The sequence below is a fragment of the Nyctibius grandis genome, chromosome 6, assembly GCF_013368605.1.
Source record: "Nyctibius grandis isolate bNycGra1 chromosome 6, bNycGra1.pri, whole genome shotgun sequence".
Lineage (NCBI taxonomy): Eukaryota > Metazoa > Chordata > Aves > Nyctibiiformes > Nyctibiidae > Nyctibius > Nyctibius grandis.
The window spans coordinates 38,592,778-38,610,977 of record NC_090663.1 but is presented as its reverse complement, the minus strand read 5'-3'; the positions used below and the strand labels follow the sequence as shown (position 1 = coordinate 38,610,977).

At 44.8% G+C, this 18,200-nt stretch overlaps 1 protein-coding gene across 1 annotated transcript in view; it reads right to left on the bottom strand.

Annotated features, from left to right (window-relative positions):
• Window positions 1-1,900: 1,900 nt before the first annotated feature.
• ENPP6 (ectonucleotide pyrophosphatase/phosphodiesterase 6) overlaps window positions 1,901-18,200 on the bottom strand; it is a 35,122-nt gene continuing 18,822 nt past the window's right edge. The window contains exons 4-8 of the mRNA XM_068403139.1: window positions 12,006-12,147; window positions 10,805-10,984; window positions 8,326-8,463; window positions 4,340-4,463; window positions 1,901-3,580 (exon numbers count right to left, since the gene is read on the bottom strand). Coding sequence (XP_068259240.1) covers window positions 3,357-3,580; window positions 4,340-4,463; window positions 8,326-8,463; window positions 10,805-10,984; window positions 12,006-12,147 — 808 coding nt within the window. The 3' untranslated portion in view covers window positions 1,901-3,356. The remainder of the gene's footprint in view (window positions 3,581-4,339; window positions 4,464-8,325; window positions 8,464-10,804; window positions 10,985-12,005; window positions 12,148-18,200) is intronic.

The following is an 18,200-nucleotide window of genomic DNA, read 5'->3' as shown; positions in this document are numbered from 1 at the left end:
AGGAAAACGAGATAAATTCCACTGAGTAGGTTTGGAGACTTATTTCTATTAAATCAGTCTGTTCCATGAACACCATCGTTGGTTTGTGGAGCTTAGAGCAGGAGTAGGGTCCCTTGGCCTTGAGGCCCTTGGTGTTGGTTTTTGAGGTCTCGTTGCCGTTTGCACCACCCCGTGCTGGGAAGTGGGGTGTACCGCACTGAACTCTGGTACCAGTGATGATGCACCCGACTTCTCTGCAAGCAGCTGATGTGATGGTAACAAGGTGGGCTTGGAGAATTGGGTCTGTAGAGAGCACCCAAGGCTTTTCTCTCTTCTTAGAAGAGCAAAATGGTTTGTCATGTCCATTTGCTGTTGTGAGTTACATGTCCCTGGTTGGATGCTCAAAAGGTTAAATATTGAAATACATCTGGAAAAAAGAACTGTGTATACAAGCTACAGTATCTTCTGTGATGTATTTAATGTCCCTAATTTACATGCTGACAACTTTGCCATTTCTAAACAATGTTATCATTCATCTTTCTGATGATTAATCAGCGCAAGCTTCAAACACTGTTTATCACACTTTGATGCAGCAATCAAACAAGAAAGGCAAGGTGTTACAGAGGTTTTTTTTCAAAAATCTTACAGTATTTACAAAAAGATGCATATTTTTTTCTAACAGCATTCTTAGAATTATTCACTCATTCACAATCAGTCATTGTACAAAAACACCATTCAGAAATAGGTTTTAAAATACACCCACTTCCATTGCATAGTATACAGAAAAACAGGCTAGAGTCAAGACACTTGATTTTTGAATGAGAATGTGAACTGATTCAGAGATGATACAACATTTCCAAGGAAGAAAGCTGCACTTCTCAAAAAAGAATGAGCCCTAGTTCTCCTGGAGCTAATGAGCTTCTTGTCAAATTTACCATCAAATTTCCCTTTTACAGTTCAAGTATCTTTTGAGGTGTATTGCTGTAAACACAATGCTGGCATTAAGGTCAAACAGATCATATTGCAATTAAAAGATTTGTTCTGCAGTATTTGCATGTGGACACTGACAAAAATGAGTTACACAAAGTACTCCCAGGGATCAACGTTGGTTTCGTGTGTCATGGCCCACCCTGGAACAACTCAATGGACACGATTTGTTATTTCCAATTTCCATTTGTATAATCAAGAATCTGAATATACCCTTATACTTTTAGGATCTTTTATTATGTAAAAGGACCTTGGGTTCTGTTCACTGTCAGAGTTAAAATGGCAGGCTGTGAAGGGGTTACCAGGCACTGTCTGTATCTATCCAGTTGATTTTCAAACAAAATTTGGCAATTTAGTCATTTGTTTATCTCATGCACTGATAATTTTTTTGCTTTAAAAGTGTGCTCCAGTGAATTCCTTGAGCCTGGTCCATTAAAGAGCAACAGGGAACTCTGAACAATAGGTGCTTGTTTTACAGCTACTGCAAATGCTTCGAAAGCACTAAATTGCCTTTTATACTGAACAGTCTAATAACAAAGACTGATTTTCTCCCTTCTTTTCCCCAATTGATTTGATGGTTCACTTGAGCTTTAAAAACACATTACATAAATCTTTACAGCTATTACAGAAACCTTTTGTCAAGTTTAATTTGCTGTTTGGTTTTTTTTTTTTCCCACGGTGTAATCATTCACCCTTAAACTCACTGTACCACACATACCTGGATGGTGCTTGACTCTGGATCCATAGGAATAATAAGTCCTCGAGGTTTATTTTGCATGGGGAGGGACCTAAATCCTTCCAAAGTCAGTTTGTGATGGAAAGCTCCTGGTTCAGAGGTATATCAGAAAAAGTGTTGAGCACTCCCAAAAGCATTGCCAAAGGCCACAGCTGCCCGAAGAGGAAAGGACACTTTGCAAGATCAGACCCTTACAGCCCTGTTCTAGATGAGTTTATTTCACAGTAGACATTTAATGATGTAAAAATAACACCTCTCTAATGACCCACCATGGCACACATACATACATACATCCCAGTGTGTAACACCAAGGACTGTGACAACTAGACAATTTAACAATGAAGTGGAATAAATCTTCTGAGCTAACAGAGCGTGGTGTTGGCTTTGCCACCAGCCCTATGTTGAACATCGCCTGAAAGTGGATCCATGGCTGTGCTGGAGTGAATGAGTAGGGCAAAATTGGGTTTTTCAAAGATTTAATATATCTGCCATGTTGATGTTTTCAGGATTACATCATCCATTTGACTTAACCTTCAGAGGCATTACCTCCGACAACAGCTCCATCCTCTCCTGCTATTTAACTTTACCGTTACAACTTTGTTTGGGCTTGATTGCCCATGGTGGAAATATTAGCTAGGATTAACTGAGAGGGTGGGAGATCCGTCAGTGTAGACCTCTCTCCCTGCTGCAGAATAAAGGGGAATGTGCTGCTCACCGGGCAGAGGTGTAGAGAGCAAGAGCTGGTAGAAAAGCAGTAAGTATTGAAAAACCTTCCGAAACGCAATTGGGTACAAAAACCCATAATATGAGCTGATGATATTATCTTCACCAGGAAAAGCAGAGAGGCTTTTAAATGCCAGGCTTCCTCATCCTACTTTCTCCTGATCCCTGTGTGTCCAGATAGATACCTTTTCACTTTCCTCCTGTTTTTGAAGTGGAGGATATCTATTGCCCTTCCCTTTCCCAGCCCTCCCCTCCACTGGGGTCTGTGAGGAAAGCCCGGCCCTGGAGGTGTGCAGGGCCAGGATTCACTTTGGAGAAAATGAAGAAGGAAAGGCTGAGAGAAGCCAGATGCTCTTGGTGCTCTCCTGCTGAACCACCTCTCTCAGCATTAGGATCGCTCAGCAAAGAGCTTGGCTCTTTGAAGCACGTCTTGCTATAGACCAGGCTTGGCTGGTGCTGCAAGGAGAAGGTGGGGCTCTGCTGGAGATGAAGGAGTAGACCAGAAAGAACACAAATGCACAGAGGCCCATCTCCACCCCTGAGCTTCTCAGCACCAGGAGCCAGGGTTAGCCTCTCAGTTAAAAATGCTGGGGTAAGATGCATTTGATGCTCAGAGATCTCCATGTGCACCCACCAGAAAATTCTGCGGATAACCGGACGGGATTCTGCTCTTGTTACCAGTGCTGTAAATCCAGAGTAGCAACACCAGCTTTCCTGGCTGTGTTTAGAGCAGCACAAAAACCTGGCTTCATGTTATAACCGCTGTAAAAGCAGGATGGGTCAGATTCATGCCTGGTGGAGCACGACAGAGGAGTGGGGGGCAACACTCTATTAACAAAGTTATTACTCAAATGACGAACTTAAAAAAAAAAAAAAAAAAGAAAAGAGAAGGATGGGCTTGCTGGTGACACTGACCAACATTGTTTGGGGATCACAGTAGGGAGATCTGCTGGGCGAACAGGGAGAGCAGAGCGAGCGCCAGGGCGCAGCTGCCGCGCGGAGGGAACGGTGCCAGGGGGGCCGTGTTTCGGAGCATGCACTCCACCCTGGACCAGGAGCCATTGTTGGGCAGCGGCTGTATTCCTGCCAGGCTGCACATGATGTTGTAAACATCCACGGACCTGATGGGCGGCGCTCGGAAGTTGGAGCGGAAATCTGCAGGGAAAACGGGCAAAGAGAGGAGTTGGCGTCGTACCGCTTGGGGTCAGCCTCTCAAACACGGGGCGCTGCAGGGCGACGTAGCTCAGCAAAAAGATTTTATATGTTTTAATTCATTATTTTTTACTTCTAGTCCAATTTTATTCTAAAAACTAAAAAAGAAAAACTCATTAAATTATTAAGTACAGGAGCTACTTTACTGTGTGTGCTTGGTAGATTTAATAGCCTGAAATAATTGAATAGCACATTCTGCTTTGCTTTCGCTCCTGTCTGCAGTCGCAGCCTGGTGCTCCACAGTGTTTTCCATTGCTGAAGTGGAAATCAGGGGTTTCGCCTCTGCCCGTCAGACAGGTGGGCGAGGTGTGCTGAAACCTGCCCACAGAACGTGCTCTGCGCTAGTGAGTCCCAACCCACCAACAAAAGGAGAATTTGTGTTTCAAATAGAACTAAAAATTTAGGCCAATCTTGGAAAATAGGGCAAAGGGATAGGCAGAGTTACTGTGCTGGGACATCAGAGAGGGGCTGACCAAATCCCTTCACCTCCCTCTGCCCTGTTTCTCTAGCTATAAAACAGATATAGAGCTAGAAACCTTCCCAGCATCCAGCCGTAGTGAGGAAATCCTGCCATCTATTTGTAATTTTGGGGCATCGCAGAGTGCCACATCAGGGTCCTGCCATGCCAGGGCTGCAGGGACACTGGGGCAGGGGCCATGGGGCTGCGAGGGGAGCAGGACACCAGGGGCGGGGGCATTGTACCTGGCCCATACGCGATGAAGAAGGCTCTCATGTCCATGAGCTCGTTGTCGTAGCCGTGCCAGCCATTCTGCCAGGCCTCCTTCTTCCCTGTCCCGTTCTCCCAGAAGGGCAGCTTGTCCCTGCTCTGGGCGACAACAGCAGAGCGCAGTTAGTGCCCGGCTGCCGGGCTGTGCATGGTGTGCCGCGGGGCACCGTGGTGTGCCACACTCTGTGTCCATGTGCCGTACCACCCGATCGGGCCCCCACACCGTGCGGGCCCCCACACTGTGCTGTCAGCTGCACAGGGGCTCATCACCACGAGGGGTGACTCCCGGCTTTGCTGTCTTGGTGAGTAGCCAGCCCTGGCAGAGCAGGGAGGACAACTTTCTGCCTCTCACCCATCTAAATTTCTGCTGTGAGCACAAAGTATCGCAGCCGTATGTGACACATGTAAGCAAGGCGGTGTCCCTCTCCTGCTGCACGCTGGCAGCTCCCCTCTCCCACCAGGCACCACGCACTCCCATGGATATGATGGGGTGTTGTTCTGCCCGACGTGCCATTGGCACCATAGAAAAATAAGCCATTCTTTGCTCCATTTGACTAGTCAGCCTAAACAATGCAAGTATCACCCCTACTATGTACTTTCTAATTATTATTATTTCTTCTCCCTGCTTGTTTTAGTATTAAGCAATGAGATTCCTTCCAGGGCACGCAGGCTCAGACCTAAGAGGGTCAGTCCCCTTCTCCCTGGCATAGACCACTCTCAGTTTTCTCCCCCTGCTCAGTGTCGGTGCTTTAATAATTTGTCATCATAATTTTTGTTCTTCCTTGCCCATATTGCACTTAATTCATACTTCTAAATTCCTTCCTTCCTCACTTTCTCCTGCTTCGTATTAACAGCTCTTGACAGACTACCTACAATAGTGCCTTATCCTGGCCCACTCAGGAGCAGCAGTCCTTAGGGACTGCTCAAAATGCTGGACCAACCCTTCCCATGAGTTTCTCTTGTCCCATGCTCCCTAGGGATGGCAGCAGATGTGACACTCCAGATATCCCCAGAACTATGGCAGGAATTTCACTTAGACAAAGAACATCAGCTGACAGTTTGTTAGACCCCTGCCATTAATTTCTCTGATGGCTACAGGGAAGGAGCTACAGTTCCCTAAAGCGGCAAGGTCTGAGCTTCACACTCCATCACAGGAGCACAGAAGATGCCCCAAAAAAGTCTCCCACATTCCTACCCCAGGTGAGTGGTGCTGCAACCTCTGCAGATGGTGAAGCAGAATCATTGAGGATCCCTTTCCTTTTACAAACATTTCTTTTGTCTGGTTTTGTTTTCCCTCTCTGCCCAAGAAGAAAACTGACTGTGTGCAGGAGCACTGAGGATGACAATGATTTTGGCCATGAGGTGTAGCTCTTCCGACTGCTTTCCAGGGGAAGCTCCGGAGTATACCCTATGTCTCTTTGTATGTAAAAGTTAGCAGATGTACCAGATAATTAAACAATTTTAGCTGAAAAATTGAATCTGTTTCCTTGTCCCCATCTATTTCACTGACAGCACTCAGAGTGAAGCAAGGAGAAAACAGACTCCTTCCCCTCCTCCTGTCATAGCACCTCCTTACACCATGGCTCTGCTTACTGCGGTTCCCGGGAACCAATTGTCAGTGGGCTGCTCACCATTAGACAACCTGTACAGCACTTGTTAGCATCAGCTCCAGACAGACAAGCCAAGTCACACCTAATTTGCAATGTTTCTTTGGCACTATCATGACATTGTGGAAGCTAAACCTCTCCACGGTCCTGTCAGATGTGATGAACTCAGCTGCTTCCCCAGCAATGTCAAATGCAGGGGGTAGTGTGCCTTTCCATCACCCCCCAGACACTAGGAGATACCTATTTGCAGCTAGATGTGCAGGCAAAGGCACAGCCATTTCCATTCTTTTTGCTGCTAGTTGGGTCAGAAAACCTATTTGCTTTCTTTCACAACCGAGACATTAATTTTTCATGCCCAGCCTAAGCTTGGGCTAGCACTGCTACTCAAAGATGACCGAAGCAGGCACGTCTGGGATTGCTGATGATGGACTTTTCCCTGCAGGTGCATGGTTAGAAGCAGCACAGCAACTGTTCCCTAAAACTTGGGAAAGTACACTGGGACAGGTACAGGGTGAGCACGCAGCCCTGAGGACCAACGCCATTGTTGCACGCAAGGGAGCAGCTGGGGGAAATTCTGCTCAAAGGATGGGGACCACTCACTCATGTGGAGGGAACAAGATAATATTAGCAGACCAGCTTCCATACAGCCAGAGGTGTGTGAAATCCCTCCTCATCCTGCTTTAACCGAAAAGTGGATGGGCTTTTGTTCCTATGCTCCTTGCTGAAAAAAAACCCCCAACTTTCCAGATACATCCGCTTTGTCTCTCAAAAAAAATTCCCAAAATCCCCCTTTTTCAAACAGCTTATAGCTATCCACTAGCTGACAGAGAGTTAGAACACCCTGTGAGCATGATAGCAAAGAGCTGAACATCCTCTCTTCAGTGGTTTGGGCAGGAAGTATAATAGAAGTCTCAATTATTGCTTTAAAAATATGACAGGAAACTTTCATTTTCACATCGCATTCACAGATAATGAAAATGTACCAAAGAGAAGGAAAATCTGACAGCATTAATGAGAGGACATTCTTGAAAATCAGAAACAATGGGAAGGAATGGGCAGAGAGACAGAAATAATTACCATAGCAGCAGTGTTTGCTGCACTGTTATTAAGGTTTGTCAGAGTTTCAATGATCTTTTAAAAGTGCTTTTTTTTTTCACAGAATATGTAAAAATGTTCTGTGTTGAACTTCTGTACGAAAGCATGTAGTTGTAATTTTTAAAAGTCATTTCAGCAAAAATGTTTCAGATTCCTACTTTATGAGTCTGAATCTTAACTCTGGCTTTTTTATATTTTTTTTTTAACCAGAAATTTGGTGCTCACCCATCCGTACTCAAAAGCAACTGGATTTTTTTTAGAAATGCATTTTTATTCAGCTGTAGAAATGATTATCCAAAAGCCAGGTTGGCTAGTGAGAAAAGTGGCGGTGTTGATGGTCGTGAGCATCTCTGAAGGTCATGAAAGAAGATGCTCAGCTGAGTCAGAATAATCTGCGAGGCAATGTGACCTAATGATGGTGCTGGGACACTATAAAAAAAACAGGACTCCTTGACTCTGTCGCCACATTACTGATGTAATGTATGGCCTTGGGCAAACCACTTAGTACTGCTCATCAATTTACCCACTTAGGAGGTATGTAAGTCGCATCACCCTCTGAGCTGTGGTGGGGTGCAGTTAATATCTGTAATGTGGCAATATTCAGCAGCAATACAAGTGAAAAAAAAAAACCAAAAACAAACCCCACAATAATAATAATTTTATAGTAACAAAATTAATTGGTATGAAAAGCCTTTTCATGTGCAAGTCTAATCAATTCTCTGTTTAACGAGCTCTCAGATTTGCAGTGTGTGCACTGGATATCTCTGAGGAGTAAAACCCCAGTCTGGCCCTTTTGCAACTGGAGAGCTTGGGAAAAACAGGGCATTTTTAGGACAGTCTGGTGGGTGGGAAGCCAGGCAGAAGGAAAAGTTGCCACAAAGTACTGCTGAATGGAGGGATAGTAAGGTCTTGAAATGGAAACACGCTTCTTGTGACTGGGATGAAGGTAGATGGGCAGGGGGAAGAGAGGTAAAGAAACAGAACTGGAATGGGAAATACAAAAACTCCTCCTGCTATATGACAATGCAGAAAAAAGAACCGTCTTGACTATTTAACTTCGTCTACCTTCAGCATAGCTGCTATGCCTTTAGGGTCTTTTAAGCACACAGCAATATTTGACGTTAGCATTGTAGTCAGCCCAAGTAAATGATGTAATACTTTAACTCAATCCTCAGCGTAGAACTGAACATTTTTCTTATTGTTTTCATATATTGCAACTTTTCACATTTACGTCTAAGTATTCTGCTGCTATACTTTACCTCTACTATGAACCATCCTTCCTCGGCCACGAGAGTTAGAGGAGACACAAACTTTCCTTTTTTGTAGAAAAACCTGTCTGGAATATCCTGTCTGTTGTAAACATGCATGTGTTCCACAGCTTTCAATTTCTGATATATCTGCAAAGAAAACCAATGTTAGGACACCATATGGCTGCAAAGAGCATACGCACACCTATGTGTACAGGGAAACACCTGCATTTGTAAAATGGCTAATCCCCTTTAATGGCTAATCATCAGCACTTTCAAACTGGGACTCTGACGGTCCAAACACGATGACTGTGCAAAACCTGCTTATGTGGTTTAGGAGATTCTGAAAACTTGATCATAAACACAGAGGAATGCATGACTTAATATATTCTATATATTTATAATACACACATTCACAAATGCGTGCATGTGAGTATATCAACCTGCAGAGATAGACCAGCAGAAACCGAATCATCACAGGAGACAGTAAGCTCTAAGTGATGAAGGATGCTCAAAGGCACCATGTGGACTGGGTACAGATGCGGAAAAGGGATGTAGCCTTTGGCCTCTGCCACTAGTTCCCTCATTGTGCTTTTGAATGAACAATTAGTGTCACCTCACCTATGTTTCTTACACTTAACCAGTCAATCCCTATCATCAAAGGGATTGATAGTGCTTGGTTATCTGCTTCATAAGGATGCTGTGAGATTAATCAGCCAATGCCTTCAGCTCTGAAGCTGCACAATGCCATACAAGTGGTCTATTAATATTAATCATACCATCTGGAATATAATCACACAAATGCGGTTAAAACCCAAATTATTTAGAAAAATATTTTAAATGCCTAAAGAAGATGTTCATATGCCATAGAGAAGGCAGTTATTGGAGTCTCCAGAGCTTATATCACTCTTTTGCTTAAATATAAATAATTTTCAGGAATAAACAGCAAAGAATGCAACAAGAATGAAAGGTCCTTCGCTAGCCTTTTAGCAAAGTCTCTCTTGCATGTGTGGTGTGTGTATATGTCTGCAAGAGAATTGCATTGATGTGCAGTTGCCATAAGGAGGGCACCAGAATGTGACGGCAGGACTCAGCCTGACCCTCCCACCATGACCTGGACTAGAGAGTGGTCCTGGTGTTTCACGAGTACTTCTGGTTCTTCAAAATGCAACAACTCTTACATATGATACCACTATGTTATGATACAATCTAATTCCTAAACATGTCTGTTTAAAGTGAATTAAGAACAGAGGAATCTGGCTACTGGGAAACAGAAAAATAACTTTATTTCGCTTAAAAAAGCAGCACTCCAGTAAGAAGTCCTAAAAAGAAATGAAGGAAGAAAAAAACCCCATGGTGTGAGGCATTGTATTTTATTCTCCTTAGGGATATTAGGCTGCTTAATGAGGGAGAAGGATGTGCTTAAGAGCTTTGTCAGATGAAAGCCCATGTCTATGTGAAGTCGCAACTTCACATAGAGTTTGCCCTTGTTTGAAGGTCTGGCCTACAAAAATAGGGATCTCTGAGTCAAGGCCAAGGAGAGCATATATAAACTCTGTGATAGGCTTGTGCATGCCTCTAAGACAGCTTTCAGTTCTGGCACTAATTTGAAATGTTCATAATATCACAGCTAGACAATTCCTGGAGAGCCTGTTTGGGTGCAAAAATTAGCAAATATTCTCTTCAAAAAAATTGCACAAGCTACAATATACTGGAACTGGCTAAAATATAATATAGAAAAGAAAATCATTCACCTGGAGCATGGACTACCATTTTTGTACATCCACTCGTCTGTATTCTGAGGACAGTAATAACGACTTCTCAAGCATTGGTTTCTGGTTAAACTATAATGTATTAGCCTGTTAGTTACAGATGCTGCATTTTCATTCTTTTCGAGTGGTTTCCAGTTTTTTTTTTTCTGCATTGTTTTAATTTGTCACTCAAAATCCTGCAGTTCTAGCCTTGGGCTTTTATGGTTGATTCAATACAACATGCTTATTCATCAAAGTTTTTCAAACGAGAATATCGTAAGAAATTTTTTTTTTGTGCTCCTGGTCTAATGGAGTTAATTCCTCAAACTCTACGGGAGTTTACTGGAATATGAATGCCTGACCTCCCCCAGAACATTTGAAAATCCCAGCTAGTGTCAATAAATTGACTAATATGTTTATAAAATACTAAAAATGGATTTTGAGCTAAAATCTTTTAGCTATTTATCAGAAGCACATAGTGGTGGTGTTTGAAGGCACATATCTGTGCTAAGTAAGAGTGAACGGTCATGATTTTTAATTTGCCTGGTGTGACTTTCCTTCAGAAACAGTATCACAAGACTGTCACAGGATCCAAGTCTGACTCCTGGTAAGAGCCTCTGGCTGATTTTTACAAACATCTCTGAGAGCAGAATTTGGATGTTATGAGCAAACAAAAGACACAGCTGTCATAAAACACAAGGAAACACAAAACCAAATAAATACGAATAAGCAGTACTTACCTCTGCCTGCTTCTCCGGAGCTGGCCAGAGGCTCACAACAGGACCTCGGTCCTTCATTTGTATGGTATCACTCATATTGATATAGTTTTTCAGCTCAATCACTTTGTCCGCCCAAGAGATGTCTGTCATCCCGTGATCAGAGAAGAGGAGGACGTTGATGTCATCCTGAAGGCCCTTGCTCTGTGAAGCGAGTGCGTGACAGCTGTTAGGGCTGGATAAGCTTTTTGCACTGTCTGTGCCCACAGGCAAATTTTAAACCCATTAGAATTCCACTGATTTAGTGGAAGTTGGCCAGAAGGAGCATGGCCACAAATGCCCTGCGGTGTGCTTTGTCACTGCTCGTAATAGCGGACATCTACTTGCTGCCCTGGAAGAGTCTAAGAGGTTAGCGCCAAAGAGAGATTTGCCAAAATAAATCCATCCCCCGCTAAATAACCAGACACTACATCCCAGTCCCACAAACCAGTTGTTCCAGTTGGTCTTAGACAGGATTTTATCCCACTGTTCTTCATCTATAGACCAAAATGGCTAGGGAAGAGCAACTTTGACATGGTATTGCCTATGGCAGGGGTGTTCTCCTCTTCTTCTCCCAAACACAATCACTTAGCATTAGAGCTTTTATAATTTAGTGAAATTGGAAATACATTTTCCTCTCCTCACTGAACCACATGAAAAACTCTAATGTGTATTTATCATTGTTAGAAATATTCATAGAATTACCCAGAAGCTTGGTATCCTACTTTTCTCACTGCAAAATCATGTAGATATAACGTTTTTCAAAACAAAGTTTAAAGTACAGAGTGAGTTCTGAGTGGTGCCATAAAAACCACTATAAAAGTTGATTGTCTGATTCCACAAACCTAGGGAGCGAGCAGTTTTGATTCGTTTGCCTACTGTAAATCCCAGCCAGCAACACAAGTTATAAAGACAGCAACACGTATATCGGTTTATGGCTTCCCAGGGCTATCGGTACAATGATCCACTAGGAGGATTATAATGCCATCGACGAAAATAAAAACGAGGGGAATGATGTCTTGGCTTCCATGTGATCTGGGTAGCCTCTGTTTCTCAGGAAATAAAGGTTTATAGCCAACACATCCAATTAACAGGCATTAAATAGGCTCTTGGCAGTGCCACAGGCAGCAGTTTTAAAAGCCTTTTCCAAACACACCCAGGAGCTGGGTTTTCGGATGCCACTCACCTTGATGAGTGTGATCATGTTGCTCAAGGCTTTGTCCACCTCCTTCAAAGCGCTCTTCCGCTGCTGGGATGAAGGGCCGTAGTGGTGGCCTTCCACGTCGATGCGCTCGTAGTACACCGCGGCCATCTCGGCACTGCCATTGCTGGAGATGGGAGGGAGGGCAAGGAGCGAGAGACTGACGGACATGGAAACCTCCTGGCTGCCGGCGTTATTGTCTGCACCAGCATGTAGAGCCACAAACCCCCATTTTCTACTTCCAGCCTGTGCTTTCCTACCTGCTGTCACACAGCTGGGCTCATTATCCATGCCCAGAGTCTCCTGAGTTTGCTTGAGACTCCCATCAGAGGTGCGAGGTAGAGACTGTCATGTGCAAGCACAGGCTGACCTGGAAGCCCTCTACTACCTCTTCGAATTAGGATACTACCTCTTCGAATTAGGAAGGTGTCTTTTCCTTTAATGACAAAGAAAGACCCAGAAGAAATACTAATTTCTGTGCTGAATGCCCTTATTAAAAGGATTATGGGAACGCCTCGCATGACTGGAATGTGGTCATGGATGGCTATGTCTTGTTCAGGAAAGACAGGCCACTAAGGAGAGGTGGTGGAGTTGCTCTTTATGTGAGTGAGCAGCTAGAATGTATTGAGTTCTGTCCAGGGGCGGATCAGGAGCGAGTTGAGAGTTTGTGGGTGCGAATTAAGGGGCAGGCTGGCAGGGGTGATACTGTTGTGGGTGTCTATTACAGGCCACCGGATCAGGATGAGGAGGGTGATGAGGCCTTCTACAGGCAGCTGAGAGCAGTCTCACAGTTACAGGGCCTGGTTGTCATGGGGGATTTCAACTACCCTGATATTTGCTGGGAGGCCTACTCAGCCAGCCATCCTCAGTCCAGGAGGTTCCTCCAGTGCATTGATGATAACTTTCTGATGCAAATGGTGGATGAGCCAACTAGGAGAGGAGCGCTGCTGGATCTTATCCTTACTAACAAGGAGGGTCTGGTTGAAGCAGTGAAGGTTGAGGGCAGCCTTGGTTGTAGTGACCATGAGATGGTAGAGTTCAGGATCTTATGTGGCAGGAACAGAATAGCTAGCAGAATCACAACCCTGGACTTCAGGAGGGCCAACTTTGGCCTTTTCAAGCAATTGCTAGGGGAAATCCCATGGGACAGGGTACTAGAAGGTAAGGGGGCCCAAGATAGTTGGTTAGCATTCAAGGACTGCTTCTTCCAAGCTCAAGATCAGAGCATCCCAACAGGCAAGAAGTCAAGGAAGGGTACCAGGAGACCTGCATGGTTAAACAGGGAACTGCTGGGCAAACTCAAGTGGAAGAAGAGGGTGTACAGATCATGGAAGGAGGGGCTGGCCACTTGGGAGGAATATAAGTCTGTTGTCAGAGGATGTAGGGAGGCAACTAGGAAAGCTAAGGCCTCCTTGGAATTAAACCTTGCAAGAGAGGTCAAGGACAACAGAAAGGGCTTCTTCAAATACATTGCAGGTAAAGCCAACACTAGAGGCAATGTAGGCCCACTGATGAATGAGGTGGGGGCCCTGGAGACAGAGGATAAAAAGAAGGCAGAGTTACTGAATGCCTTCTTTGCCTCTGTCTATACTGCTGGAGGCTGTCCTGAGGAGCCCCGGACCCCTGAGGCCTCAGAAGAAGTCAGGGTAGAGGAGGAATCTGTCTTGGTAGATGAGGGCTGGGTCAGGGACCAATTAAGCAATCTGGACATCCATAAATCCATGGGCCCGATGGGATGCACCCGCGGGTGCTGAGGGAGCTGGCGGAAGTCATTGCTAGGCCACTCTCCATCATCTTTGCTAAGTCGTGGGCAACGGGAGAGGTGCCTGAGGACTGGAGGAAAGCGAATGTCACTGCAGTCTTCAAAAAGGGCAAGAAGGAGGACCCGGGTAACTATAGACCGGTCAGCCTCACCTCCATCCCCGGAAAGGTGATGGAACAACTTGTCCTTGGTGCTGTCTCTAGGCACATCAAGGATAGGGGGATCATTAGGGGCACTCAGCATGGCTTCACCAAGGGGAAGTCATGCTTAACCAACTTGATAGCCTTTTATGAGGACGTAACCCGGTGGATAGATGATGGTAAAGCTGTGGATGTGGTCTATCTCGATTTCAGTAAAGCGTTTGACACGGTCTCCCACAGCATCCTCGCAGCTAAACTGAGGAAGTGTGGTCTGGATGATCGGGTAGTGAGGTGGATTGTGAACTGGCTGAAGGAAAGAAGCCAGAGAGTGGTGGTCAATGGGACAGAGTCCAGTTGGAGGCCTGTGTCTAGCGGAGTCCCTCAAGGGTCGGTACTGGGACCAGTACTATTCAATATATTCATTAATGACTTGGATGAGGGAATAGAGTGCACTGTCAGCAAGTTCGCTCATGACACAAAACTGGGAGGAGTGGCTGACACAACGGAAGGCTGCGCAGCCATTCAGAGGGACCTAGACAGGCTGGAGAGTTGGGCGGGGAGAAATTTAATGAAATATAACAAGGGCAAGTGTAGAGTCCTGCAACTGGGCAAGAACAACCCCATGTACCAGTACAAGTTGGGGGCAGACCTGTTGGAGAGCAGCGTAGGGGAAAGGGACCTGGGGGTCCTAGTGGACAACAGGATGACCATGAGCCAGCAGTGTGCCCTTGTGGCCAAGAAGGCTAATGGCATCCTGGGGTGTATTAGAAGGGGTGTGGTTAGCAGGCCAAGAGAGGTTCTCCTCCCCCTCTACTCTGCCCTGGTGAGGCCGCATCTGGACTATTGTGTTCAGTTCTGGGCCCCTCAGTTCAAGAAGGACAGGGAACTGCTAGAGAGAGTCCAGCGCAGAGCCACGAAGATGATTAAGGGAGTGGAACATCTCCCTTATGAGGAGAGGCTGAGGGAGCTGGGTCTCTTTAGCTTGGAGAAGAGGAGACTGAGGGGTGACCTCATTAATGTTTATAGATATGTAAAGGGCAAGTGTCATGAGGATGGAGCCAGGCTCTTCTCAGTGACATCCCTTGACAGGACAAGGGGCAATGGGTGCAAGCTGGAACACAGGAGGTTCCACATAAATATGAGGAAAAACTTCTTTACGGTGAGGGTGACCGAACACTGGAACAGGCTGCCCAGAGAGGTTGTGGAGTCTCCTTCTCTGGAGACATTCAAAACCCGCCTGGACGCGTTCCTGTGTGATATGGTCTAGGCAATCCTGCTCCGGCAGGGGAATTGGACTAGATGATCTTTCGAGGTCCCTTCCAATCCCTAACATTCTGTGATTCTGTGATTCTGTGTGATTCTGTAATTAAAGTTTGGCACTTCTGTCTTTCTCCTGTGTGAGGTCTTCCAAATCACCAAGGTCAGCTCAGGATGGGCTCTTCCATAACCTTGCAAAATCCCGAGTTGTATGAATTGGGGTGAGATTTTAGATGGGGTTTTTATTCAGGTATATGACCAAGGGGAAACTAAGATAATCTCAGAGTTGCACAAGTTTAGCTGATCACACGTTTCTGTGTTGAATGCCCTCAGCCTAATTAGTGGGGATTGCACATACATCAGTGCTTAATTACATTTTCATGACCACTTTACAGTTCACTGTAAAGCTCCCTGAGAGCAGTTATGTGGATAAAATTGCAAATCTATGCCCATGAAGTTCAAACCCAGTCTTTTTCTCCAGTACTTAATATATGACAGGGTGTGCCATCCGTAATACATGCCCTCATCCAGATCAGGATCCCTACAAAAAGACTTTGTGTGATGTCCTGACAGGTCCAGCTTCTCTGATTAAAGACACCCGAGTAGTCTGGTGTAATGAGAGAAAACATCAGAGGTGAAGAACTGAATGAATGAATCAGGGTTTGTCATATGCATTTATAAGCTTGCTGAAGGCCTCAGAGGAGCAGCCCTGTAGGAAGCTGAAGGTCTCTGCCGTGGTGGGAATTTCTCCACTGCTGGCCCTGCAGAACAGTGTTCTTTCTCACTCTTCATTTTAAAACCATTCAAATGAAGCAGCCCTTCCGCTCCCGAGTTTCATTTTAAGCGTTACTTTCCATCTATATTAGGAATAAATTCACTTCTAAAATTTAACACTGTAATTTCTATGTTACTTACACACTCATTGAACCTATTGGAACAGTTTTCTTCTGCTGCAGTGCCCGTATTAATTAGCTACTTAGACTGCTTTGTGTCTTCTCACCTGTAACTAAATGATCATTTTGATCAAGAGAAAAGCTAAGAAAGAGATTTATTGCATAAAACAAGTGGTCTTATTTAGGCTATGGTGAGATTTCTCAGTGAGGGCTCTGTCCTGTAAGGATAAATGTTCAGCTTTGCATATGATTTCAATGGGCCAGGGCCTGGTTATGTGGCATGCTTAGGAGTTTGCAGGATTGGGTACAGCACATCCAGAACTTCTAAGATTGAGTTTGACTTTGTTTCCATTTTTTTTGCCTGTTTTCCTAAGAAAATTAGGCACCTCTGATCATGGCTTGCACGGGAGAAGTAGTCCGTCTAACTGTGTGTTAGTCCTGTCTTCTCTCATCACCAGTAACTTTCAAAAGAAATGGCTAAGGAAAGCTTGCTGAAGAAAGCTGGATGGCATTGATGGCAATACCAAAAAGGGTTTTATATTTTATCAACACATTTTGCAAGTACCACGCAAACTTCATGACACCTGTCCAGGAAGGTAAGTAGATTACAACAGCCCTTAAATTGTAGTTGCAGAAAAGACATAAGGGAAGTTTTAGTTTTACTTGCCAAAAATGGGTACTTGACTGAATTTTGAATATTTTTGGTTTAAATAATGGTCTCAAAGCACCTGTTTGAAGAGAGCGGAGAATATCCTGAAGAGTGGTTTCCTTTGGTTGCAAGAGGAGCTCAGTGGCTCCCTGATGAGTTAGGTACACCTGCCCTTGCAGAGGGCATTGATAAAACTCCCTTCTACCATGGTGAAGTTAACATGGGTCAGGACATTCCCATGCCCAACTTAAATTAACCCCTAGGCTACCATGCCACAACAAAGGGCTTTCTCTCTCTACCCTGCAGTCCCTGTAAGGTTTGCTAAAGGTGGGAGCAAAAGTGCAGTTCATTAACCACTAATAGCTGCCATTAGGGCAACTGAGCAAGGCACTGCTCCAGGCGACAGACTGCCCTTGCCACAGGCTGTTTTCCCACATAAAGCTAGCGCCAGCCTCAGTAATAGGCTTTTTCAATTAGTTGGAGCATGGAAAGGAAACATGCTGGATTTGCCAGCCTTTGAACAGCATCAAGAGTCAGAAGCTCTTGCAAAAGATGCAGATGGCAATAAAACGCAGCTCAAGACTCTTCTACCCAGCGATGCTAACTCCTGCTAAATGAATATGCCTACAATAAAGGCATTTCAGATGTTTTGCTTCTTACGAATTGGCCCAGCAGCACTGAAAATTGTTTGCTAAATTTTAAAGGACTAAAAAAAGAGGACGAATGATGGGAAAAACAACTCAGAGAAAGGATAAGGAAAACTTACTTGTTTTTTTCTCTGTTCATTCTCTACCCTCTTTTCTTACTGTAAATTCCTGCAGTATTTACACCCACAACTGATTATTAATTTTATCTACAATTGTTCCTTTTTCCTCTTTCTTACCTTGCTGCAGGCAGGGCACTTAGTTTAAAGGAAAGGAAAACAGGCAGAAATTCAAGAGGGGATGGTGTGTAAATGGACAACAGAGATGGGACCTCCCGCAGCTCCAGCATGATCTGTAGGACTTGGGCTCTTCAGAAGGCTGTAGCTGGTGTTTACAGCAGACATCGTGGTGCCAGGGATTTGCTCTTTTATTGAAATCACCAGCTTTCACCTTTTGTGAGCTGCCCCACCAACACTCTTGTGTCCCTGCCCTTTTCTTCTTTTCCACTGAAGACAGCAGCACGCAGCCTTGTGACTCGGGGTGAATTAGCTATTGAAACTTTTTCAGTGGGCTCCAGGTACCCAAAAGAGCAGTTTCAAGGGCTAGGGCTTTTAAGAGTGTGTGCCTTGCTTTTAATCATGTTCACAATGACAAAGCTGCAACCTGTCCTGAGCAACCTTATGCATCTTGCTTCATAGAAACCAGACAGGGAGCTTCAAGCATATGCTGACCCATCCCCAAATGATACCCGACCAAAAAGCCTTCCATGGTAATTCTGGATTTCCACCAGAAGTCAGAGCTGATGTCTGTATTCAGTTTGCCATTCTCTTCTTTA